The 26,569-nt window shown below is 32.8% G+C and overlaps 1 protein-coding gene across 8 annotated transcripts in view; it reads left to right on the top strand.

The window, feature by feature from the left end:
- The window catches only part of PPP1R9A (protein phosphatase 1 regulatory subunit 9A), a 260,990-nt gene that overhangs the window by 145,939 nt on the left and 88,482 nt on the right, over window positions 1-26,569 (top strand). For all 8 annotated transcript variants that reach the window (XM_064487561.1, XM_064487560.1, XM_010979657.3 and 5 more), the window contains 2 exons: window positions 816-936; window positions 13,992-14,096. In XM_064487561.1, the coding sequence (XP_064343631.1) occupies window positions 848-936; window positions 13,992-14,096 (194 nt within the window). In that variant the 5' untranslated portion in view covers window positions 816-847. The remainder of the gene's footprint in view (window positions 1-815; window positions 937-13,991; window positions 14,097-26,569) is intronic.

The following is a 26,569-nucleotide window of genomic DNA, read 5'->3' as shown; positions in this document are numbered from 1 at the left end:
TTAAAAAACAACTTGTTTGTCAATGTTGTTCACTTGGTGAGTTAAATGGAAACAAAAGTGAATGCCTGTCAGTAGAGAAATGGTTAGATAAGTTATGACACCATCTCACCATGAAATATTATGCATTACAACTGATTTAAGTTTAAAATGAACAACTGTGTAAGTTGTTATCCATGAGGTATCATTGGATTAGAAAAGTAAGCCTCAGATAGAAGCAGGTATAATATGATCTTCTTTGTGTAAAGGAAACAGGGAGGAAAAACAAGCCATATATGTATATTTAAGTATATGCATATATATATGTATCTATTATAGTTGGTGATATGTTTATATGCTTGTATAGTATGACAGAGAAAAGTACTGAAAAACACAAACTGTCTTTGTTTAACATGATCAGGTATTTGGACCAAGTTAAAAAGAAAAGGAAGACCATGTAAAGAAAGGGTAGATTCCAGATATATTATGTTCACATTTACTTAAAGTACTTTATGTATGTTTTAGTGTACTCTGTGCTTAAAAATATTGTATTATTTAGAGAGGCTGTGTTTTAAGGCAGGTTAATTGTTCAATAACCAAATTATTACCTTTTCTTGGGATTACAATGAATAGCCAAATGCTAGTAAAATGAGACTAAACTCAAGAGCCTTTTGGTTGGTCTTATCTGATGTCCTTGCTCCCCAGCGTAGAATAAAAATTATGTCAAGGTGAGCACGTCAGTACGGTTCGCAAAGAACAAAATTAAAAGCAGCAAATAGATCTCACTAGCTAATTGCAGACTAGGGTAAAACTTTGCATCTTTTTTTCCTTTTTCATAGATGAGGATGGACTTGGTATAAGTATTATTGGAATGGGTGTTGGAGCAGATGCTGGACTTGAAAAGCTGGGAATATTCGTCAAGACAGTAACAGAAGGCGGTGCTGCTCAGCGAGATGGCAGGTGAGCCAACTACTGTTGTAAATGACTAAAATCTTCTAGGAAACATTTCTAGGAGTTTCTTTCAATGGTAGTTTTCTTTTGTTTTTTTTTTTTTTAGGACAGAATTGCAGAGTGTGTCTCAGATGTGGAAAAAAGTTAAAATACTTGAATTAATTTATGATTTGTAGGTAGAAGACATTTCTTTAATGTGGGTAAATAGGTGGATGGGCCTATTATCCGTATCTGTCTACCTTTGTATCTATCCGTTCATCTGTCTATCTTGTTAGAAGTGAGTAGAAACATGAGTGTATATCATTTAAGAATATGTACTGTGGAGATCAGCATATAATTGCACTTCAGAAATACCAAAATAAATGATAATAGTTCTGACACTTTTGAAAATGACATAGATAGAAGGGAAAATAGGAACTCTAAATCTGCAGTGATGGTAATTTTGGAGATCAGTGTATATCTAAATATGTTCTGTCTGAAAACACAGGTTCTTGAGTACCACTAAAACCTGTGAATTAAAATCTCTAGGAGAGTATTAAACGTCCACCTTGGGTAATTTGGATGCACACCAGAGCATCAGATGGTCTTTGTTTTATGTCTTAGCTTTCATCATCTCAAGCTACAAGTATCTTTAAAGATTTTGATTAATCCCAATCCTAGGCTCCTGATGCAACAAGTTGGGAGAAGGTTGGCAATAGAAATAAAAGCAGACCCAAAAATATGAATGCAAAATTTTGATTCTTTTTCAAGGTTTAGGTATCTGTCACTTAACTAGCTTATCCAGAAATAATAAAGCATGTTGAAAATCATTTGTGGACTCAGATGAGACCAATAGTAGCATTATTTCTTTTGTAGTTCTAAGAACATATTGATACACACAGATACTTCCCAATGGCAACTAAATTGATTTAAACAGAAAGCACACCTTCAGTAGCAACTCTTCCTATGACATTAAGGACCTCATCTTAGCCAGTATCCTTATTTATATTCTCATAACACTTGAACAGAGAAGGTCTGAAGTGAATCTTTTGAACGAATGCTCAAAGTGGGATATTAGTATTTTGTGTTTAAAAGTAATTTATTAGTCTTCCTCCTTTTCAGGGTAGTTAAGGAAATAATGTCTTTGCCCCTCCAACAAATTATATAATGGTAGTAGTAAATATATCCCATTTTTGTCTTAGAACTTTTCTTCCAGGTGAGCAAAAATTTGTAAAATCTGCATCTTTTAAGTTTCATGAAAAAAAATTTGTAAGTCATTCTAAAGTTAAAGGAGGTAATTCTTATTGTTAGTATTCAAACAATACAAAATTATTATGAATCATCTCTCTTAAGTAAATGGACCACAAAGCCAAACTAAGATATAAATTGATTAAAAAAGTAGAAAATTTCTCATTCATCACTTAGTCAATTTCCACTGTTCTAAACTCAAACCTATTTGTTTTCCATCACTCATTTTTAAAATTCGGTTTGTTTTCTCTTAACCTATTTACTGATCTGTTCTTCTGTGTAGTTTTAGTATTTATACTGATACGAGAACTTTGCTTTATCAGTCCCAGGGTGCATTTCCTCAGTCCTTTTAGATAAGTGTTTACCTAGTACATTTAAATATTGTGCTGTATGATATTAAATATATTAACCATTAGTGTTTGGTGCCATGAGTTTATGAATGTACACAGGATATTTTAATACACTAATTATTTCTCTAGTTGTCTTTAATGAATCTGTAAAGCAAAATGAATTGTATAATAACAGAACTGAAAATGCTGATAGTAGAATGAATTATATGGATGGTAACTGACAGAAGACAGTAATAATGCTGAGCTAAAGAGGCAAATTAAAAATGCATTTTAGATCTGATATGTTTTTGGCTCCTATGTTTGTTTCTCAGGCTTTTTCCTATTATCATTTTAGAACACTGTCCCTTTCATTTTTGGTTTTTTTTGGTTTTTTTTTTTGAGAAGATATCAAATGTGAAATGACAGTGCAGTGTAGTTTATCCTCTCATTCAGGTGTTGGTTTAAATGATTTTAATTATTTTTTACCATCTTTTTGGTAACACCAACATATAAAACAGATGAAGAATCCTGTTCTGCTTACCCCTCAGCAAACTCTCTCACCTGCAGGACCCGTGTGACCCCCTGAGGTACCCTTAAGTCTGAATGGAAACTTCTGTTTTCTTTGTGTCCATCTGTCCTAATTCCTTAGTGGATGGTTTCCTTGCTGCACATACACTCTTGTATCACTCTTACAATCAAATTTTTTGCTTGTTTACTCTTTAGAGAGTTGGAATATTACTGCTATGATATGTATTTTCATGTACATTGCACACTTTGCTGTCAAGCATTTTGAGGAAGACTCGGTTGTTCAGAGTTCATTAATGTTGCTCCAGCTGGTCTCCCTCTCATTCATTGTTGGTGGCTTTGTTGACATAAGCCCTGTGAGGTAGGACTTCTGTTTTTGTTTCCCCTCTCTAGATACATCATGTCAATAAATAACTATCCCATAACATTAAACAAACCCTAGAATACTCCCACTTAGGTATTTTTACTAGCCTTACCCTTGTTGATTCTGGTTTTTAGATTCAGAATTGGGGGATTTCAGAAATACCAGACTGAGGCTGGAGAGCAGTCGTTATCACACGCTTGTGTTCGTGAGCACATGGAAATGATTGAGGAGATGGCCAGGGCTAAATGCATTTTACAAACTAGCCAGGTACCTTCCCATAAATTCCATTCCAGTAGACAGCGTTTCCAGGGAAAACAGGCTATTTCCTCTGCTATTCTGGAAAATTTTGCAAAGTCTCTATTATCTGTATCCTTTCTACTCTGGGATGGTCTGATGCAGAGAGCTGTGTATTTAATTGTTACCATAAGGACTCATCCCTTGTCTTTTCTGTGCTTTTAATTGTGACCCAAGATTTGAGAGAGATTATCAGTTATTACTCTGTGAGGTTGCATCTAAAAGTTACCCTCTCTCAGGGTAAGGGATTCAAGCAAAGTGGGTATCAGATACCAGAAAACTTTTTCTCTAACGTAATAACCGTTTATGTGGTAAATACCTTGTTGGCTGATCATCTTGTGGGCTGCAGGGTCAATCTGGTGGCAATAACCCTGAGCACCTGCCCTTTTTTGTAACCAGTGCTATTTATTCCTCTTCTCCCTATCCAGTTGTTTTTACCTTTCCTCCTTCTCCTGCTCATGCTTATAGTTTCTTGTGTTGGTCTCCACATTAATCACCACAGCCTTCCTCTAAAAAAGGTAAAATGACAGGCCCTTCAAATAAAATAGCAGTCTGTAGAACTTCCCTCCTTCCCTCCCTCCCTTTTTTCTTAATTAAAGGTGGCTTTTACTTCCTTGTTTTAATTGTGTATCAGATTTTCAAATCTTTTCTTTAATGAATGTATCACTTTGAAATGAGAAAAAAGTTTTTAAAATTAATATTCTTTTAATGAAAATAATAATCAAGTAATATTGAGCTCTCTTCATCCCTTAATACTCTCTGTATTGAGGCAGGCAGGAAGAATTATGTAGGATCAGAAACCTGCATTTTAATTGTGGGATGCCTCCTTCTCACACGGGTCTCTGAACGCAGATAGCAAATCCAGCCTGATATCTGTTGTCACTCTTCCTGTTGCGTGGAGTGCTTTATAGCTTTCCTGTCTTACGTCTTCTCAGTGACCGCTTCCAGTGTTCTTTATTCCTTTGTGGAGATCCGTTTTTCCACCTAGCATCACTTTTTTTCTTCCTGAGGGGCTTCCTTTCCCATTTTATCACCAGGTCTGCTGGTGATGAATTCTTTCAGCTTTGTATATCTGATCAAGTCTTTGTTTCACTTTCGTTTTTTAAAATACATTTTCTCTGTGTATAGATTTCTAGGTTGACAGGTTTTCTTTTTCCATTTAGGAGTTTTTCCAGACATTTTTCTAGTTTGGGGCACATGGTGTGCATGAGCAGAAGGACATGTACACAGATAAATTAAAAAATTAGGAAGTGCTTAATATAAATATAAATATTATTTTATCTTATACTTAAGTTATATGTATATGATAAGCATTGTAAAATTTCCGTTGAAACACAGAAGCTCAAAACCGTGTGTATGAATTCCCCATGTCCCTTACATTTTTGAGAAAATGTCTTTTTGGCTTTAGGTTGTAGACTAGATCTTTGAGTCTAGAACCTCATATGCATCTCTCACATATGCACATATTTCACATATGCATCTCTCATGAAAAACAAGTAATTGTAGTGCTTCAGTCTAGAGGAAAACTTTTCAGACTATTTCCACAATCACTGTAAAATGCTGTCACCAGTTATCAAGTCAGCATGTTCTAATATTTTAGAGAACATTTTAAAATTATAAATGTAATACATCTTTATGGTTGAAAATTTGGAAAATATAGAAAAATGTAAAGAAGAGAATAAAAATCTCATGTAATCCCACCATCTAGAGTTGGGACTCTTAAATCTTCTTGTTGCATTTCCTTCTAGAGTTTTTTCTGTGCATATGCCTTTGGTTCCTTACTTAACAAAATTAAAGTCAATTGAATATATAGTTTTATGGGGTTTTATATGTTTTATTCATCAAGATACTATTTGTTGAGTGCTTACTATATATCAAGCAGTATGCTGTGTTCTTTATATTTTGTAACTTACTTAATCCTGCTAACCGCCCTGATTAAATACATTAAATTATTGTTATTTCTGTTTTACTTGAAAGGAAGCTGTGGTTCCTCTTATATAGTCACAGCAAGAATGTGTCAGAGCCTGGCTGTGAGCTTAAGATATCTGATTCCAGACCCTATACTTAAAAAATACATTATATCGCATTATTAAATACTTTTCTGCAACAGACTTTATTATGCTGTAGTATTATATATGTGAACCATTTACATGTTGTTACACTAGTATGCTGTTTCAAGGTATTGATAAGGTTAGCATTTTATGTAAAAATTATTGTGAATATCTGATTATTTCTCTGACAGTATTTCTTTGGCGTAGAATTAGAATGTCAAAACATTACATTTTAAATGCTTTACTGCCCTTCAGAAAGGTTATTCAATTTGTTCTCCCTCTGGCAGTGTTGAAGAGTAGTCTACTGCACCCTCAGTAAGATTTTTAAAAAAGAAATATAACTTAAAAATCATGCTTCTCCAGAGCAATTTCTCAGAGTAATCTTGGAAGCTGGCTTCTGGGCTATAGTCCTCAGTTTGGCTCAAATAAAACTCTTTTCTAGTCTTGAAAAAAAGATTATATTGTATTATAAAATCTTGAATAATTTGACTATTTCTTATTTTTGTTTCTTTTAAGATGTTTACTGGACCCCTGTTTTTTTGGGGGGGGGAGGGGTTTGTAAATTATTTTCAGTGTGCTTTTTTCCTGCTATGTTTTTTACAACTATTAACATCTGTTCTTTTGGTGCTAATCTCTAAAAATAAATGGTTCATACCAACTGTCTTCACTTCTTACCTGTAAGGAGCTTTCTTCTCTACTCCCCCCACTTTGATAACAAAAATGATCAAGTCAAAAAACAGAATTAAAGTGCAACTTTAAACTTAAATATAGTAAAATTCCGTATTTAGTTTCTACCCTTAATTTTCTGTCAAATTTATTGTTTTGAAAATTATTTACCTACTTTTTGAGACATCCAGTAATGTTTTGTGAGACCTAATCTTAAACTTTTAAGTGTCATTATAATCACTTATTTCTAATGAGATCCATTTCCTTTTCCTTGTTTTTTGTTGTTGTTGTTGTTGTTGGAGTGTGTGTGAGAGAGAGAGAGACTACAGATTCTCCTATATAGATCTCTTTCCTCTCTTGTTTTTTGTGGTTTTTTTTTGAAGTAGCCCCTTTAGGTCAGTGCAGTAGAATAAAATGTAAGGAATAGATTGAGATAGTTGACTTTCAGTAGAAGTGCCATGATTTTTCAGTGGTAACATGTACAATCTTTTCAACAAATAGTGATAGAAGAATTAGATAGCCATATAGAAAAACAAAACACTGAATCACAGACCTTACCTCACATCATATACAAAATTAATTCAAAATTGATCATAGATCTAGACATAAGAGTTCAAACTATGAAATCTCTAAGAGGATATACATAGGTCAAAGTCTTTGTATCCTACCGCCAAGTAAAGGTTTTTGAGACAGGACTCAGAGCATGAGCCATCACAGAAAAAGCTGAACTTTATTTAAATTAAAAATTTTGTTCTTTGAAGACACAGTTATGAAATGAAAAGGAAGCTATAGACAAGAAGAAAATATTTGCAGAACATTCATGTGAGGACTTGTGTCAAGAATATGAACTCCACTTACAGCACAATAACAAGAACCACAACCTAATTTAAATAATATGGAGAAAAGATTCCAACAGCCATTTCAAAGAAGAAAATATACAAATGGCAAGTAGCATATACAAATGTGTTTGACATCATTAGTCATTAGATAATACAGATTAAAACCTCAGTGAGATACCACACCAGTAGAATGGCTGACAATATGAAATGTTAGCAAGGATATGGAGAAATGGACCACTCATGCAAAGCTTGTGGGAACATAAAATTTTACAGCTACCTAGGAAAACAGTTTGGCAGTTCTTTTAAAGTCAAACATATATTTACTCTTTCAAGCCAGCAATTCTACGAAAATATATGTCACATGAAGGCTTGTGTGTGACTGACAACTTTATTCATAATAGACAAAATTGGGAAGCAACTCAAATGTCTATCCTGTGCTTTACTCCATATCTTCTGAACAAAAATTTTGGAGGAAATGCAACTCTAAGAATCTTTAATTTTGAAAATTCTCCATATAATTCCACTGCAGTTAGGCAGTTGGTAACGAGTGCCCTAGACTCTGTTGTACGGCTCGGCATGGTAGGGCCACTGCAAGCTCATAGTGTACTTTTGTGCAAATTTGAAAAACGTCCCTCTTCCCTCCTCCCTCCACTTTAGGCACTAATCTACTTTCTGTCTGTAGAGACTTGCTTCTTCTGGATATTTCATTTAAATGGAATCATACAACATGTGATCTTTTGTGACTGGCTTTTTTTTCACTAGCATTGTATTTTCAAGGTTCATCCATGTTGTAGCACCTATCACATGTCATTTCATCTTATTTCCAAATAATATTCCTTTGAATGGATGTGCCACATTTTGTTTATTTTGGTACCAGTTGATGGATATTTGGGTTGTCTTTACTTCTTGGCTATCATGAATAGTGTTTGTGTGAATATGTTTTCTTTTCTCTTGGGTATACACTTGGGAGTGGAATTTCTGAGTCATGTGGTAATTATATGTGTAACCTTTTGAAGAAGTGCTGGGTGGTTTTCCAAAGCAGCTACATCATCTTATATTGCCACCAGTAATCTATAATCTACACATCTCATGAAGACTTGTTATTATCTATCTTTTTTTTAATTTGAAGTATAGTTGATTTACAATATTATACTAGTTTCAGGTGTACAACATAATGATTCAAAATTTTATAGATTATACTCCATTTTAAATTATTATTGGTCTTTTAATCATAACCATCTTAGTAGGTGTGAAGAGGTATCTTATTTTGGTTTTAATTTATGCTCCCCTGATGGCTTAATGATGTTGAGTAATTTTCTCATGGGCTTACTTGCTTTTTGTTTATCTTCTTTGGCGAAATGCCTATTCAGATCCTTTGCTCATTTTTCAAATTGAGGTATGGTTGACATATATAACATTATATTAGTTGCAGGTGTACAACATAATGATTTGGTATTTGTATACATTGTGAAATGATCACCACGATAAATCTAGTTAGCATTCCTCATCATATATAGTTATAATTTTTTTTCTTTTTTTTTTCTTGTGATGAGGAATTTTAAGATATACCCTCTTGGCAACTTTCAAATATGAAATACTATATTATTAACTATGGTTACCATGCTGTACATTACATCTTCATGTCTTATTTATTTTATAGCTAGAAGTTTGTACCTTTTGACTCCCTTCACCCATTCCTCCCACTCCCCACTCCCTACTCTCTAACAACCACCAATCTGTTCTCTGTGTCTGTGAGTTTGTTTTTTGTTTTGTTTTATTTGTTTTATATTCTAGATTCCATGTACAGGTGAGATCATAAGGTATTTGTCTTTCTCTGTCTGACTTATTTTTAAATTGGATTGTTTTTCTTTTATTATTCATTTGTAACTATTTTTTAGAATATTCTAGATACCAATCCCATACAAGATACATGATATGTAAAATTTTTCTTCCAGTCTATGAGTTTTTGCAAATTTAAACATTGAAGAGATACCACTACACACCTATTAAAATCGCCAAAATCCCAAATGCTGTCAACACCAAATGCTAATGAAAATGCGAAGTAAAAGGAGCTCTCATTCATGATTTTGTATTGTTATCATTTCACACATTGTACAAATTGCAAATAGCTTCTTAACTGTCTCATGATTTCAGTCTCTCCCTTTTTCAGCACCCTTCTCATCCTTTACCCCTAATAGCAGCATAATAGCAGTTTTCAAATGTCTAAAGGACTATCATGGAAAAAGGAACTGACTCATTCAGTGTAACTCTAGTAATAGAAGAACTACACTTTTTTCTTCTAAATTATGTTATGAATAAGTCCTTCAAAACTGAGTGTTTCAGTTTAGCCCTAAATGCTAAATCATGGCAAATAAAAATCACTTCTTTAAACCTTCCTCAACTTGCTATGCACACTTGAATATTGATCTTCATTATGTTCTTTCGTATTCTGAAACAAGCTGATTCCTTCAGACTAAACTGCTATTCTTTCTCTTGAAAAACAAAAATTCCTTTACCTACATAGTTTTATTTTTTTCTATCCCTGTTTTTGTTAGCTTAGTCTTAATCATCCATTTTAAATTTAACTTGTAGTCTACTGAACTAACTTCTAATAAAAAACCCTCACTGGTAGATAAGAACTTCATAATAATAATTGTCTGTCATACGTAAGCAATTGAGCAGACTAGGAAATATCATTTCTACAGCCACACATAGTATTTTTGCATTTTCTTAAAGTGCAAGGATGAAGACATTAACATGATGCAAAGTTATGGTAACTTTATAATATTTTAACATAAGCAGAATTGTATATATTAAAAGCTATGCTTTATAACCAAGATTTTGGAGATAACTAAATGCAAGTTAATAAAGTAATATCAGGTCAACTAATCTTTGACAAAGGAGGCAAGAATATACAATGGAATAAAGACAGTCTCTTCGGCAAATGGTGTTGGGAAAACAGGACAGAAGCATGTAAAGCAATGAAGCTAGAACACTCCCTTACACCATACACAAAAATAAACTCAAAATGGATCAAAGACTTAAACATAAGACAAGATACAATAAACCTCCTAGAAGAAAATATAGGCAAAACATTATCTGACATACATCTCAAAAATGTTCTCCTAGAACAGTCTACTCAAGCAATAGAAATAAAAGCAAGAATAAACAAATGGGACCTAATTAAACTTACAAGCTTCTGCACAGCAAAGGAAACCATAAGTAAAACAAAAAGACAACCTACAGAATGGGAGAAAATTTTTGCAAATGAAACTGACAAAGGCTTGATCTCCAGAATGTATAAATAGCTCATACGACTTAATAAGAAACAACCAAACAACCCAATCCAAAAATGTGCAAAAGACCTAAACAAGCAACTCTCCAAGGAAGACATACAAACGATCAATAGGCACATGAAAAAAATGCTCAGTATCATTAATTATCAGAGAAATGCAAATCAAAACTACAATGAGGTATCACCTCACGCTAGTCAGAATGGCCATCATTCAAAAATCCACAAATGACAAATGCTGGAGAGGCTGTGGAGAAAGGGGAACCCTCCTACACTGCTGGTGGGAATGCAGTTTGGTGCAGCCACTATGGAAAACAGTATGGAGATTCCTCAAAAGACTAGGAATAGACTTACCATATGACCCAGGAATCCCGCTCCTGGGCTTCTATCCAGAAGGAACCCTACTTCAGAATGACACCTACACCCCAATGTTCATAGTGGCACTGTTTGCAATAGCCAAGACATGGAAATAGCCTAAATGTCCATCAACAGATGACTGAATAAAGAAGAAGTGATATATTTATGCAATGGAATACTACTCAGCCATAAAAACTGACAACATAATGCCATTTGCAGCAACATGGATGCTCCTGGAAAATGTCATTCTAAGTGAAGTAAGCCAGAAAGAGAAAGAAAAATACCATATGAGATCGCTCATATGTGGAATCTAAAAAAACAAAAACAAAAACAAACAAACAAAGCATAAATACAAAACAGAAACAGACTCATAGACATAGAATACAAACTTGTGGTTGCCAAGGGGGCGGAGGGTGGGAAGGGATAGATGGGATTTCAAAATTGTAGAATAGATAAACAATATTTTACTGTGTAGCACAGGGAAATATACACAAGATCTTATGGTAGCTCACAGAGAAAAAAATGTGGCAATGAATATATATATATATGTTCATGTATAACTGAAAAATTGTGCTCTACACTGGAATTTGAATAACACTGTTAAATGAGATACAAAACCAGTTAATATTTTATAGGGAAATAAACCATGACCTATAAGAATATGTTTTTTAACAGAAGAAATGTATCTGATTATATTTAGGACAAAAATCTACAAATTAACATTCAGCTTGAGTATGTCCAGGACTTTTAATCAATTTTAAAAACAGTGGATTCATTAAAATACATTTCCCCAAATTATCTTGGTTTGAGCCTGTTTTAATAATGCACCTACGTGACATTGAAAGGACAGTTAGCTCTCTTTTTATTTGTATTTCCAAGCTTTAAGTGATTTCTTAACATATAGCAATAACATATGATACATACATTATAGTAGCACTTAAGTGGGAAGAATCAAGATGATAAAGATGTCAATTTTCCCTGAACTAATCTTAAAAATCAGTATAATTTCAAAAAAAAAAAAAAAGAAAGAAAAAAAAATGCCGCCCCCCAAATCAGTATAATTTTATTAAAACCCCATTAAGTGTTTTTAGAGAACTAGGACATAAACCCAAACTAGCTGTGAAGAGAGAAAGCTCAAGAGTAGCTCAGAAAATTTTGAAGACAATGAACTAGGTGAAGGAATTACCCTATAAAATGTCACATGTGAAACCTGACAGAGGCAGCGCTATAACTTAGGGGAGAAAAAGTGGACTCTCCAAGCCATTGTTTATAGCCTTGAAAAATACCAAAAAGATTGCTAACAGAATAAAAAAATAATTTCCAGGTGGATAGCTACCTAAAAATGCAGAAAAGCAAATGTTAAACTCTTGGGAAAAAAATATAGAATGTTTTTATAACATTGAGGCAAAAAGGGATTCCTCAAACAACACAAAAGCTACCTTATATAAAGCCAAAATTACAAATTTGATTATATTTTTCAAAAACTGCTCTCTTTAAAACCACCATTATCCCCAAAATTGTGAAAAGAGAAGCTACAGATTGGGCAAAAGATATTTGCAATGTATTTAATTAAGAAAGCTTTAGTATACAGGATATCTAAAGACAACTTGTATAAATCTCTAAGAAAAAAACCCTCAAGCCAACATCAACAAAGATAAGTAAAAGATAGGATCTAACAGTTTTCAGAAGTGGACAGATGACTCATCAATGTATGAATAAATGTTCAACCACAAGGAAATGCAGTTAAAATCACAATGTTAAAACTTTTTACACTTGTAAAATCGGCAGTATTTAAAGGATCTGAATATACCAAGTACTGGTGAGGGTGTAGAGAGTGTCAGAACCTCTCTGCAGTGCTGTTGAGAATATGTGTTGGTATGAGCATTTTGAACTGAAATGTGTCAGTTAAAGTTGAAAGTGCCCATGTTCTCTGACTCAGAAATTCTACTTCTAGGTATATATCCTGGAGAAACTCACACATGCGCATAGGGAGATGTATGAAATTCATTATTAATCAGTATTCATAATAGCTAAAATTCAAAACAGTACAGTTGTCCATCTGCAAAATAATGGATACATATATTTTGGAATATTCATAAAAGATAATACTATGTGCTTGTTAAAATGAACTAGCTAGAATTGTATTTATAACCACGGATAAATCTCATATATAATGTTGGGTGAAGCAAATGAAATTGTAGAAAAAGAGGTACATTTTATAATGTTTGAAAACTGCAAATGTACACATATGCATATTCATGTATATGTATTCTTTCTATTTCAGGATTTCAGTAGAAAGGCTAAGCATCAAAATCAGTAAGATGGTTACTTCTGTGGAAGCAGTGAAGGGAACAGAATGAAAGCAAATAATAAAGGGGCCTCAGCTTTTCTGTAATATATTTCTTTAGGAAAAAGTCAGGCTCAAATATTGCAGTGCTGAGATTTCATAAAATTGAGTGTTGGTTACATGAGCATTTATTATCTAATTCCCTCTGCTTTTCTCCATGATTGAAATACTTCATTTTGAGGAATAAAAGATGGCATATATAAAACATGTATATAAATTTAAAGGCATTATACAGGAAACAATACTATTACTATATATACCTCCTGAACATAAATCCTGTATGTGTGTGTATATGCATTATATACATGTGCGTTATACACACACTTATGAGCATTATGTATTTCAAGCATACAGCTTGAGTAGGAAGGAGTCCCTGCAATTCCTGATGATATTTTTCCTTGGGGAGGAGAGATGGGATAAAGGACTAGATTTGAGGCCCAAAAAGATATTTCAGCTAGATCTGCTATGTTTTATGTAGTTTATTGAGAACTAAAAATGATTTCATTATGTCATACATTAGCAGTTATCAATTCTTTATAATACAAATATGGATGTTTGGTAAACTGAGTCTCTCCATTTAGTATTGCTTATTTCTGTTTTTCAAAGTAGTTTTTTTAAAACATTAAACATTTGACTAAGATCTGGAGCTTGGAGACAAATTTTGGAGCAATAAGAGTATCTCAAAAATCAAGTATTTTGTCAACTCATTTATTGGGAATGGTAATGTGTTATCAGAAAAACTAATGTGGGTAATTTTTTCCCTTTTTCCAAAGAATACAAGTCAATGACCAGATTGTGGAAGTGGATGGAATCAGCTTGGTGGGTGTTACACAGAATTTTGCTGCAACAGTTCTCAGAAACACCAAGGGCAATGTCCGGTATGTAAAATTTGGTTACTTGATATTTTGTTGAATTTTAGTTTTCTGTAATTGCATCTACAAATATATGTAATTACAGGCAGAATTTTATGTAGATATTAAAAACTTATCTTTAGTTGTACATTTTTCCTTCTTTATGGTAATTAGTTCATGTTAATGTAATTTAAAACTAAAAATTAGAGTATTTTGGAAAAACATGAAGGTAAAAAGTTAGTGTTAATTAGTATGATTAGTTATTGAGCTACGTTAGTGTGCCTTTTTGCTAATATAGCAAGAATTTCTAGGAAGATAGAATTTCTAGTTATATCTTTAATAAATATGCATTTAGGATCCAAATCCTTTTAATAAAACCAGTTGTACAGTAAATCAAAATTGAAATGACTATACATATATTCAGTGATACATGTTATCTAGACAAGCAGGCTGAATGATTTGAGGTTAATAAGTGCATTTTTTGAAAAAATCTCTTTATTGTCTTAAAGAATCAGGCAGAACTAATCTTTGGTAAACTATAACTTTTCCAACTTAATAAGATAGATGGTACATTATTTTGTACTTAAAATTTATGTTCAGTCCTGGGGTTCTGAAATTTGTAGCTCGGAAAAGCAAGAAAGTAGTCCTGAGCCAACTAATGTCAAGGTCTGAAATCCACTTTATTTGGTCATAAGGTACTTATTTTTTAATACAGTATTGCTTATGTCTTACACTTTTCCATAAATTTTATGAAGGAACACGTAAGGGAATATTATTTATTATGTGTAATTATGAAAGTGTTTTAGTGTTATCATCATCAAAATGAAACTGCCAAACATTCTGAAAATATTGATGAGTTAATATTACTATAAAGAGAGTAACATTAGGATTTTATTGCCACATATTTTATGTTGCACAAGCATGAGTTTAAGATTTATAAGTCAGACTTTTTCAATTGGAAAACACCCCTTAATGCTGAAGGGAATGTTTAAGGAATGCAACCTAAATGACTTCTATGGGTGCTGTGTTAATGCTTCAAGAATACCCATAATCCAAAGAAAATTCTGTAAAATAATTGGAAAGAGCACAGGAAGAACTGTCAGATGCCCTCTCAGAGCTGCATGGCTGGGCCCCTCAGAAAATGTGATTGTCTCTGCAGATTGCTATCTGTTCTTGAGAGGACACTTTCCTGTATCAGTGTAGAACTTGATTTTGAAGCTGCTCCTTAGACTTTAAAGTGAATTTTGAAGTGAGATAAGTAAAATATACGTTCAACTTATAAGAACATTTCTCACAGACTCATAGACATAGAATACAAACTTGTGGTTGCCAGGGAGACAGGGGGTGGGAAGGGACAGACTGGGATTTCAAAATGTAGAATAGATAAACAAGATTGTACTGTGTAGCACAGGGAAATATATACAGGATCTTGTGGTGGCTCACAGCGAAACAGAATGTGACAATGAATGTATGTATGTTCATGTATAATTGAAAAATTGTGCTCTACACTGGAATTTGACACATCATTGTAAACGACTATAACTCAATAAAAAAAAATTTCTCAGTTGGGGAAAAAGTTTGTAGTTACATGAACTCATAGCTATCCCTTTCTTACTCTTCATAATTTTGTGCTGCTATCATTTGAAGCCTTGTTAAAATTGCAAATGGCTTCTTAACTGTCTCATGATTTCAGTCTCTCCCTTTAATTTGTCCTTCTCATCCTTACCCCTAATAGAGGAACATAATAGGAGTTTTCAAAAATATAGAAGAAGGAATTGACCAATTCTATTTAATTCTCATAGTAGAAATAAGACCTATGGGTAGGAATAATAATTTGATACCCAGCGTGTCCCTCTCTTCTTTAGATACCTTAATGACCCTCCATTCTGGGCAGAGTCTAAGTTTTTATCCTGGTATTAAAAATCTTTCATTACCTGATCTTATCACTTACCTCTTTCTATGATTCATGAAGCTCTGGTACAGTCTTACTAGTGTAGTCATCATCCTTCACACATGACTTGTGAATTATTGTTGTTGTTGTGCCCTTCTCTATTCCATTTTTTCTGTTTAAAATATTCTCTTCTGGTTATAGCCTACTTATCTTGAAGAACATATTTCAGCCCCTTTGCCCCCCAAGAAGTCTTCCTTGATCCCCCATCCCCTAGTGATCTCTTCTTCCTAATAACATTCATCATTCATACCACTTTTTTGACCTCTAGGTTACAGAACATTCTGTTTTCATTCCTTAAAGGTATACATCTTATTTTCTCATTCACTTTGGAAAAATCTTGATTTTGAAATGGGACCTTCGGCTTCCTTTGTTCCCTTAACTTATTTAACCCTGGGTCCTAATTGATTGAAATTTTATAACCCAGGGTCTTAATTAATTGAATGTAAGGAAAAAAGTCTTTTGTCAGTTTTAATTTATTAAAAATAACATTAGAGTCTGTTGAATATATTTTGTAAGATATTAATACAAAAACAGGATCCAAAACCTAGACCTGTATTTTTAGTGAACTTTTTAAAACTGAGGGTTTAAAGTATGTATGGTTCTATATTTCTTATTTATTGATGACCTGGCTATCACATTTAGTGGTTACTAAAATTTATTTTTTAAAGGGATATCTGAAAAATCACTAAATTTAGTTTAACTTAAATTGACTACTAAGCACAAATCTGGAAGGAATGTGTGAAGAGCCAGGAAGGGGAAAGATAAGAAACTAGTAATGATGAGAAAATTGAAACTGAGATTTGGAAGGTGATTACATTTTGAATATTGGAGATCAAGATTTTTATTTCCTGGAAATATATATAAAATTGGTGCCAGCATTTGAATATGTATCACACTATGAAATTCTGTGACTTCACCATAGTTTTAGAGAATCATTTTTTATCTCACTTCTTGTTGTTTTTGTCGTTTTGGGGGGGGGTATTTATTTATTCATTCATTTTAATAGAGCTACTGGGGAATGAACCCAGGACTTTGTGCATGACAAGCATGCACTCTACCACGAACCTATACCTCCACCCGCCCTTATCTGACCTCTTAATCTGCTTTATTTTATTAAACTTCGAATTGCTCTACCTGAGTATATGAACTCATAGTACTAACGAAATCTTATTAATGTGCCATTTTTGACACGCCAGAGAAATCAAAGACAAATATTTTAATATGGCAACTTTCAAGGACATACATGTTTTTCAACCCTACATCATTTATTTATATGAATTAAAGCATATCAGGCCACTGTGAGGAAGTGGTTCAGCTCAAACCAGGCTGTGTTCCTGGGGGATTGCAAACCCAGGCCTGGGTTAAAGCATGGGAAAACCATTTTAATTTCTTCAGTTTTACTGATAGTACTTAAAACTAAGTAATCCAGTGACTACAATGGTAATCATGTTAATTACTTTAAGTAATTGGTTAGGTAAAGGACTTACAGAACTCAAACAGTTGATACTCAGAAATGATACAACAGCACCAGGAGGAAGATGAGCATTGAAGGACGGGTCATGGAGGAGTCAGATACAGTCTTCTATATCATCCCTCCACTGGGCCTCACAGAACTTGCTGGTCTCCAGATTTTAAACCACCACAGGTATGGGTGTGATACCAAGAAGCCCCATGTCTGTGTGTAGTAGGGGCCTCTCATAGTGAGCTGGTCATGTAGGTACATTCCTACTACATGACCAGCTCAACTATTGAAAACGCCGGACTCCATCAACTCCAGGTACAAATTAATAAATCCAATTATTATTACTAATCAATTCAGACAGACTAGCATGACTTGCCTTGAAACATTTCATGAACCCATATTTGCAAAACATTATTTATCCTTGGTTAGTACATTTCATAGTTTGACCAAGGGTCAGTTCCATGCTCTAGGCAACTCTAGAGATGAACACTTGGTCAATCCAGATTGACTCTAGACTGACTCATTGCTATATAATACATATTGCATAACACATCTACTGCTTTCTTTTTGACTTTAGATTCATACTATTTAGTATGTTTTTATTGTATATTTCAGTGTTACCTGGTAAAAGCCTAAGAAGAAAATGTTGTAACAGTTGTTCAAAACCCCATAATCAGGGGGAGGGTAGAGCTCAGTGGTAAAGTGACTGTTTAGCATGCACAAGGTCTTGAGTTCAACCCCCAGTACCTCCATTAGTAAATAAATAAATAAACCTAATTACCACCCCCCCAAAAAACAAGAAAAGATTTAAAAAGAAGAAAAAACATATTTTAAAAAAGAAGAAAAAAGAACTTAAAAAATTTAAAAAACCAATAATCTTTTGGTTAATAGAATATAACTTGCCAAATGTAATGTAGTTAGAAAGTTAGAATAAAGTTCTGTTCTCATTGTCAGATCCTGTGTTATGTAAAAAATAACTTAAATAGTTTAGATTCAGTTCATTTGAATCAGCAGGTTTATCCACCTATTCACAACTCAGTTTTATATTAGAACATACTGAATGATGCTTTTCTTGGAGATCCTTAGAAGATCCTTATGTTTGTCGATCCATGTCCAGTTATGGGAAAAATCATTTTAAACTTGAAATTACAAAGTCATTAGAAAAAATAATAGAAAGTAGTTTGAAAGAGATAAAAATCCTTGACTGTTTACCTATGGAAAGAAAGTAGGGATCACTAGAAATTAACAGATGAATTCAAAGCTATTCAGAACTACCTTTCCTTAATTTTTGGATATAGAACTTAGTCTTCTGTGATGTCGCTTTGCCAGAGATGCCCCAAATTTAGACGTTTGACTCAATCTCTCTGGAAAAAAGGAAGAATGTATTTTGAATTATAGTATAGCTAGCAGGTAGGTAAAAATCACAGAACTGATTCTGTTACAAACTAAAAATAATTTTTATTGTATTCATTGATATTTCTCTTTGCTCTTAGTGCCAGTAATAATTGTCTTTCTCTAGCAAGTGCCTTTTTTCACATGAAGCCAGACCTCATGATTCAGATTCTGGATTAGCCACTTATTAGGTGTGTAAGTTTACAGAGGTTTTTAATCCCCCTGTACCTCAGTTTATTCATAGGCAGCAAGATAGTACCTACCCCATAGATTCGTGATGAGTATTGAATTATTAAATGAGTTAATACATGTAATGCTTTTAAATGAATGTCCAGAAAAAGCTGGAATTCAATGAAATATTAACTATTATGATTTTCTTGTAAAAATTTTGGTCACTTCTTGGATGTTCCTGTAGATTGCCAGAAAACCAAGAGTCCATTTTATAGCCTTTTCTAACAAAGGCACAGTATCTTATAATAGGCATTTGTATAATAACTTTATTTTTGGTTTCTAATCTTTGTGATTTTTGTTTTTGTAATTTTCTCTTTGTGACATTTCTTTCATTTATTAAAAAAATTTTGAACTTTAAAAAATAAAAGTAATGAATATACATTAACAGAAATATCAAATTTTTTCAATAATAGAAAACTCGACTGTCCTTTTTCCTCTTACCCTGTGTCCTAGTCTGCAGGCAAACCATTGTTAAGTTTCTCTCCTTTTTTCTTTTGGAAGTACTAATGTAAGCCTTGTCCTCATTTCTTGATTTTTCAGTTTTAGATAAAAATCTAATGATTGCTTGCTATACAACCTTTCCCAATGCTTTTTTTTAATTAAAAAAGTTTTGCAATAGTTTATTACATTTACTTTCTATTATACAATTACAGTTGTCTTGGATACTTTTTGTATAGGTTAATTCAAAAAAAATTAAAACCAATAACCAGTACTTACAATATTATGGTTATGAAAATATTGTTCACTGTAGAATCAAGTATTATGACTGAACTGAAAGAAAATGAAATGTAATTTTATGTCATTCAATCTTTGTCACTATATGAGAAACTCTTCAAGGCATGTATGAAGGTTCTAATGGAAACTGACATAATTTATTTCTAGCCTTTTTGATTTCCTCTGGGTCCTAAATAGCTGCTAGGTCCTTGCATGTTTGAAAATGCATTATTTTGCTCTCAGATATGGCTAAGTATAGTATTTGTGGTTCAAAATATTTTTCTGTTAGTATTATGAAAACATTGTCCATTGTCTTTTAATGTCTATGATTTGTAGTGAGAAGTTTGATGTTAATCTGATTTGTAGTCCTTTATGGTTTTCTCGTTTGGATTTTTTCCCCTCATAATTGGGAGTTTGAAATTTTTACCAGCCTGTGACTAAATTTGTGTTTGTTTCTTTGTTTCTTTGTTTTATGTAATTCTGCTTGGAACTCAATCTGAAGACTTGGGTTTGGGAAAATTTTTAGGAGTATTTTTAAATTTTCTTTGTTTCTTCATTGTCTTGATCTTCTCTTCTCAAACCAGTGTTAAATGGGGCATGTCCTTTAGCATCTTCTTTTCTCTAAGAATCTCTGTCTCTTTACATTTTTGTTTATGTAGCCTAAGAGTTTTCTTAATTTATCTTTCAGATACCAATTTATTTGTAAACCATGGCTTTTTTTTTTTTTTTTAACTATTCTGACCCCAAGTCTTTATTTCCCTCTTGTGTTTAAAGCTTTGTCCTCTTGTCTGAGTTTGAGAATTACCCAGGTTCCTACCTGACATCTTCAGGTGACTTTCTAAAGGGCACATGAAATTTAATATCTTCAGAGTATTATTATTCTTTATTTGTACCATTTCCTGTCTCCTGACCTTCTAAAAGACAAAACAAAAACAGCTGTATCATATGATCTTTACTTGGCTGATTCCTTCTTGTCAGGTCTCAGTTTAGAAATCACTTTTGTAGTGAACAAGTTCTCATATTATGCTATTTATGTTGTTCAAATCCCAAATCAGTCTCTATCACATTACCATGTTCTCTGTATAGCTCGCTCATCTAATGACCCTCTCCTCCTGTTATTGACTCTCTTGTTTAGTCCACTACCGTGTAGATCTCTGTCTAGCCTGTGTGATGATTAGGGTATGAAGAGAGTAACGACATATGACTTCTGAGGCTAGGCTACAAAAGGATTGTGACTTCTACCTTGGTCTTTTGGATTACTAGCCCTGGAGAAATCCAGCTGTCATATTGAAAAGACATCCAACAGGCTTCTGGAGAGGCCCACACACAAAAAGACTTAGGGCTGCCAATAGCCAGCACCAAATTGCCAGCCTATATATTCTTTTTCAGATTCTTTTCTATTATAAGTTATTACAAGGTATTGAATGTAGTTTCCTGTGCTATAAGTAAGTTTATTGTGTTTATCTATTATATATATAGTAGTGTGTATGTTAATCCCAAACTCCTAATTTATCCCTCCCCACTTCCTATTTGGTAACCATAAGTTTGTCTATGTCTCTGAGTCTGCTTCTGTTTATTTATTTACTTATTTATTTACCAAAAAAAGTTCATTTCTATCATTTTTTAGATTCTACGTATAAGTGATATAAATATTTGTCTTTCTCTGTCTGACATTACTTCACTTAGTATGATAATCATTTTTTAAAAAGAACAAAGCTGGAGGACTTTCACTGTCTGAAAACTACACTGGTCACAGCAGTCTGGTTTAAGCGTAAGGCTAGAAATATAGATTAACGGAACAGAACAGAGTTCAAATATAGACCCGCACAGACATAAACAATTGATTTATGACAAGTGCAGCAAAGTAATTCACTGGGGGAAATAATAGTCTTTTCAACAAATGGTGCTGAAACAATTGGATAACCATATTTAAAAAAAACTTGTTCTTCATCTGACAGTATACTCAAAAATTAACTCAAGATTGATCATAGGCCTTAGTGCAACAGCTGAAACCATAAAGCTTCTAGAAAACAGGCAAAAATCCTTATGATCTTAAGTTAATCAAAGGTCTTTTAGGGCACAAAAGCAAAAAATATAAGGAAAAGAAATGGTAAACTGCATCAAAATTTAAAACATTTATTCAAAAAATATTCTTGAAATGAAAAAGCAAGCTACATATGGAATATTTGCAAAAGTTACCTGATAAATGACTATTATTTAGAAGTTATGAAGTACTCTTATAACTCAATAAGATATACAACCCTATTCAAAACCTGCAAATCAATTAACGATACACTTCACTGAGGAAGATATACAGTTAAGCTCATGAAATGCTGTTCAACATCATTAATCATTGGGGAAATGCAAATTAAATCCCAAGTGAAGTACTACTAAAACACCCACCAGAATGGCTGAAATTTAAAAGACTGATAATATCGTGCATTGACAAGGATGTGGAACAACTTTAACGTCCATTCATTGTTGGTGGAAATGCAAAATAACACAGCCGCTTTACAAAACAGTTTGGCAGGTTCTTATACAATTAAACATACACTTATCATACCAGCCAGCAGTTCTACTCCTAGCTATTTACTCAAGAGTGACAGAAACACATAAATACTCAAAGGCTTGTACTTGCACATTCATAGGAGCTTTATTCATAATAGCCCCAAACTGGAAACAACTCAAATGTCCTTTAACTGATGAATACATCTACAGATTGTATTATGTTCCATACAATGAAATACTTCTTAGCAATACAAAGGAATGAACTGTCAATACATTTAATACCATGAATACCTCTTAAAACTATTATATTGAGTAGGAAGCCAGACACCAAAGACTTTACACTGCTTGACTCCTTTTAAACTGCAAAGAAGAAAGAGGGAACATTTTTGAGGTGACAGAATGTTCTGTATTGTGGCTACTGCATTTGTTACACAACTACATATACATTTGTCAAAACTCATTGTATTATACAACTTAAATTTGGTAAATTTTGTTGTATATAAATTTGACCTCAGTAAAACTGATTTTTAAAATGTATGATAATAGTTATGATTAACTTAAAAAGGGCAATGCTAACTAATATTGATGGTGAGGATTTGGAAAGGAGGATCATGTTTCTTTAAGAAGGCAGATGTAGTCAATTTCATTAGCAATATGTAGATTTTATTGTGTTGTGTACTTTTTATTTTAAAAATACTTTATTATTATTTAATTTTACCAGAAAAAAATGTATCTATGTAAAATTCTTTGTCTGAACCCTTTTCCTTATTCAAACATGGACTAGCAATGTAACTTTTAAGAACACATGTTTTTGGGTCTGTTGCTTTAAGTGGGGCCTTGCCTGTCTTGTTTACCATTACGTGCCTGACATAGTTGATGTACCTATTGTTGTATAACATATTACCCCAAAATGTAGTGACTTGCAACAACAGATTTTTATTATATCTCACAGTCTCTGTAATCCATTTCCCAGCTTTCTCATGAGAGCCTCTCTACAGGGATGCCTCACAACAAGGAAACCAGCTTCCCCAGTGGGAGTGATCCAAGGGAGTAGCCAAGATGCAATCTGCCATCTTTTTACGTAGCCAAAGTGACATTGCATCAGTTTTGTATTTTATTTGACAAAAGTGAATGAGCAGGTCCATCCTACACTCAAAGGGAAAGAATTACACAAGGCAAAAATATGAGGAGCCAGAGATTAATTGGATTCATCTTAGAGGCAGCCTATTATTTAGTGATCAGTAACTAGTTGAACGAATGGATGGACAGATGGATAGACAGACAGGCAGACAGATTAATGTTCTACGACAGTGTAACATATGTGTTTGATGTTGCATAGCCTATCTTAAGAAGAACCCTGAAAAACTTGAGACTGACCTTCAGATAATGAGAGGTCTAAGCATGTTTCCTTCTACATATAAAAGTAAAAGATTCCACAAACTTTTGCCTAAAAAATAGAAAAAAAATTTTAAATATCATAATAATTATAAAGTATTTGCAAGAGTGAACCTGGAAGAAGGATTAGGTATTCTTTTTAATTCCAGACAGCCTTCCCAATACTGAGAGGCAGCTGTTACAGGGAAGTGATGCTATAGAAGAGCTTGTGCTTCTATATGAGAAATTTCTAATTATATGTTTGCTCTTCAGTGCCATTCACATTAAATTTTAAATGCTTTCTGGCAAGTACCTGCTGCTACTTATGATCAATCACTATGCATTCACCATACTTATATATATATTTATTTAACAACTTTTGACATCAAGCCATGTAACACTTCTGGAGGTCAGGATTTTATAGGAACTATAGTTACAAACAATAGAAAATAAATTAATTTTTTATTCCTCTGTCCTTTTTGGAAGAGGTTATGATACTTAAAAGAAAATAAGTGAATAATAAATGAGGTTTTTATAGATATGACCATGTTTATTTTGGATTCACCCCTGGCATGAAATTTCTATATATGGAAGCTTGAAAATTTTTTTTTTTTTACTTAATATCATTGATGTATCTGAGATTTCCATTTGAAGTGCACTGAATATTGGAATGTTTTCATTTCATTCACGTCATTTAAATAAGAGTTTTTGTTACCATTACAGCATAAAGGGAAATTGAGAGTTTCACTTTTTAACAGAGCCTTGGATTTGTGATTGGGTATAATGGAGTGTCATACAAAGTGGAGGACACTGAAGGTCAAATTGTCATGTTCACAGAAATCATCAGTCATTGTGCATTTTGTGTTTGCGTTACTCCTAAGACTACCCCTTTGCTCTCAGATGAGAGGAGCAGCCACTATAAAGGTGGGACCATTGATAGTAAAACTTTTTCCTCTTTTATATATATGAGAATAGTCAACAACAACTGGTGATAGAAGGAAGATTAAAAACAATGGAGATTTCAAAAAACTACTTAAATGGGACTGGCTTAATGAGATATTTTCTGGTGCCACTATATGCAGATTAACACTTAAAATTTTTTCCTCTTTAATATTTGTATATATAAATGTTTAAACCTGAGACATCAAAGCTAACTATTAAATAGAGAAGTGTCGTTTCCTGAGAGGATATAACATTTTAGAAAATGTTGTTTAAGTTTATACCTATTACATAGTATGTAGTCCTTGAAGTAGCATGTATTAGACACTGTTTTCTGAAGAATTCAACCATGTTTTTTTTATGTTGAACTATGATGTAGAAAAGAAGTTCTTGAAATTAGAATTGGATTACATATAAAATTCATTCCCAGGAACTAATGCCTACAATTAAGTTTAAATGTTTCAGATCTAGTTTTTAAAAGAAAACATATTTCAATGAATTTAAAAATTTTAAATGTTAAATATATGATATATTAATTTAGAAAGGAAAAATATGTGAGTCTGCAAGTACAAGAAAGAGGCAAAAGCTTAGTTGTGTAGAACTTCAACCTCTGAATACAATCAGGAAATTTTAATGAAGGGGGTTGGATATACTTTTACCACTGGAATTAGATTAAATATTTTCAAAGTTATCAAGTTCAGACCATAAAATATGATCAGACATAGAAAAAAAATGAGATAGTTTTTACCAAAATGTTTAAAAGCACCATGTCATCTTGTGATTCAAAATGAAAATAGATGTCATGCACCTATTTTTCTTTCTGTTTTTTAAAGATATATAGTTCAATTTTTGGTGTGCATACAATGAATATCTGTTTAAAGAATATTTGAATGAAAGAATTGATTTTATGAGAACAAATAACTATATGCTGGTTTAGCTTTCCCTTTCTTAGATTAGCTTAATTAATTCCACATTGATAATTATAAAATGTTGATGTCATGTAAGTGCCATTTTTGAGTAATATATCACTTTTATTAAAATAGCCTATGTCTGAAAATCAAAACGCTCATACATAAATCATTATTTTTCAACATAATCTCTCATCATTCACACAGAACATGTAGGATCTTTATGACTACAATTCAGCAAATTGTAAATACAATTTTATAGTTGTTTAGTTTTTGTTTGACAGTTCACCAGAGAATTCAATAAACTAATCAAATGAATTCCATATAATCTCTTCATCTAAACTACAAAGGACAGAACATGGACATTGCTTTGTCTGATAATAGATGAAAAGGAAAGGAAAAACTGATTTATCTGCTTTTGCCTATTTTATTTCAGTCTGAGGAGAAGACGGGGCAGTTCTTAGTGAAATAATTCATGTTGAAACAAGATGACTGTTTTAAAAACTAGAAACAAGCCAAGCTAAAAACATATACCCTAGTTGTAGATTTTTTAAGTATTGCCATTATTTGTCAATCATAAGGCTTAGAAAATACCTAATTTTAACTTAAATATACAATACATTTTTTTACCTCATTGTTTATCACTAAAAAAAGAGCACACCATTCCTTATTGAAGTAAGGAAAAAACATTTAGAAAGTAACAAGAAAAAATGTTTTTCTTTTAAAGAAACTTTTAAGTTTACAAGCAGGTTGATTTAACTGCATGTGTTGTCTTTCAGTTGGGGATAATGTTTAAAATATAGATAATAATTGTGCAGAAATGTCAGTTAACTTGATCACATATTTTAGAGGGGCTGATTGTTGCTGACTTTATTTTTATTTGATGATTTTTAAAATTCAGTATAAAGTGGTCACATAATCTGTAATTTTCTATTTCAATGCAATTTTCTATTTCAGAGCACATGTCAGTGCAAGTATTTTATCTTTTTCCTGTGGTTGACTCACAAAAACCTACTCAGTT

The sequence above is a fragment of the Camelus dromedarius genome, chromosome 7, assembly GCF_036321535.1.
Source record: "Camelus dromedarius isolate mCamDro1 chromosome 7, mCamDro1.pat, whole genome shotgun sequence".
NCBI classification, from domain to species: Eukaryota; Metazoa; Chordata; class Mammalia; order Artiodactyla; family Camelidae; genus Camelus; species Camelus dromedarius.
The sequence above is the reverse complement of the archived record's forward strand: the minus strand, read 5'-3'. Positions and strand labels throughout refer to the sequence as shown.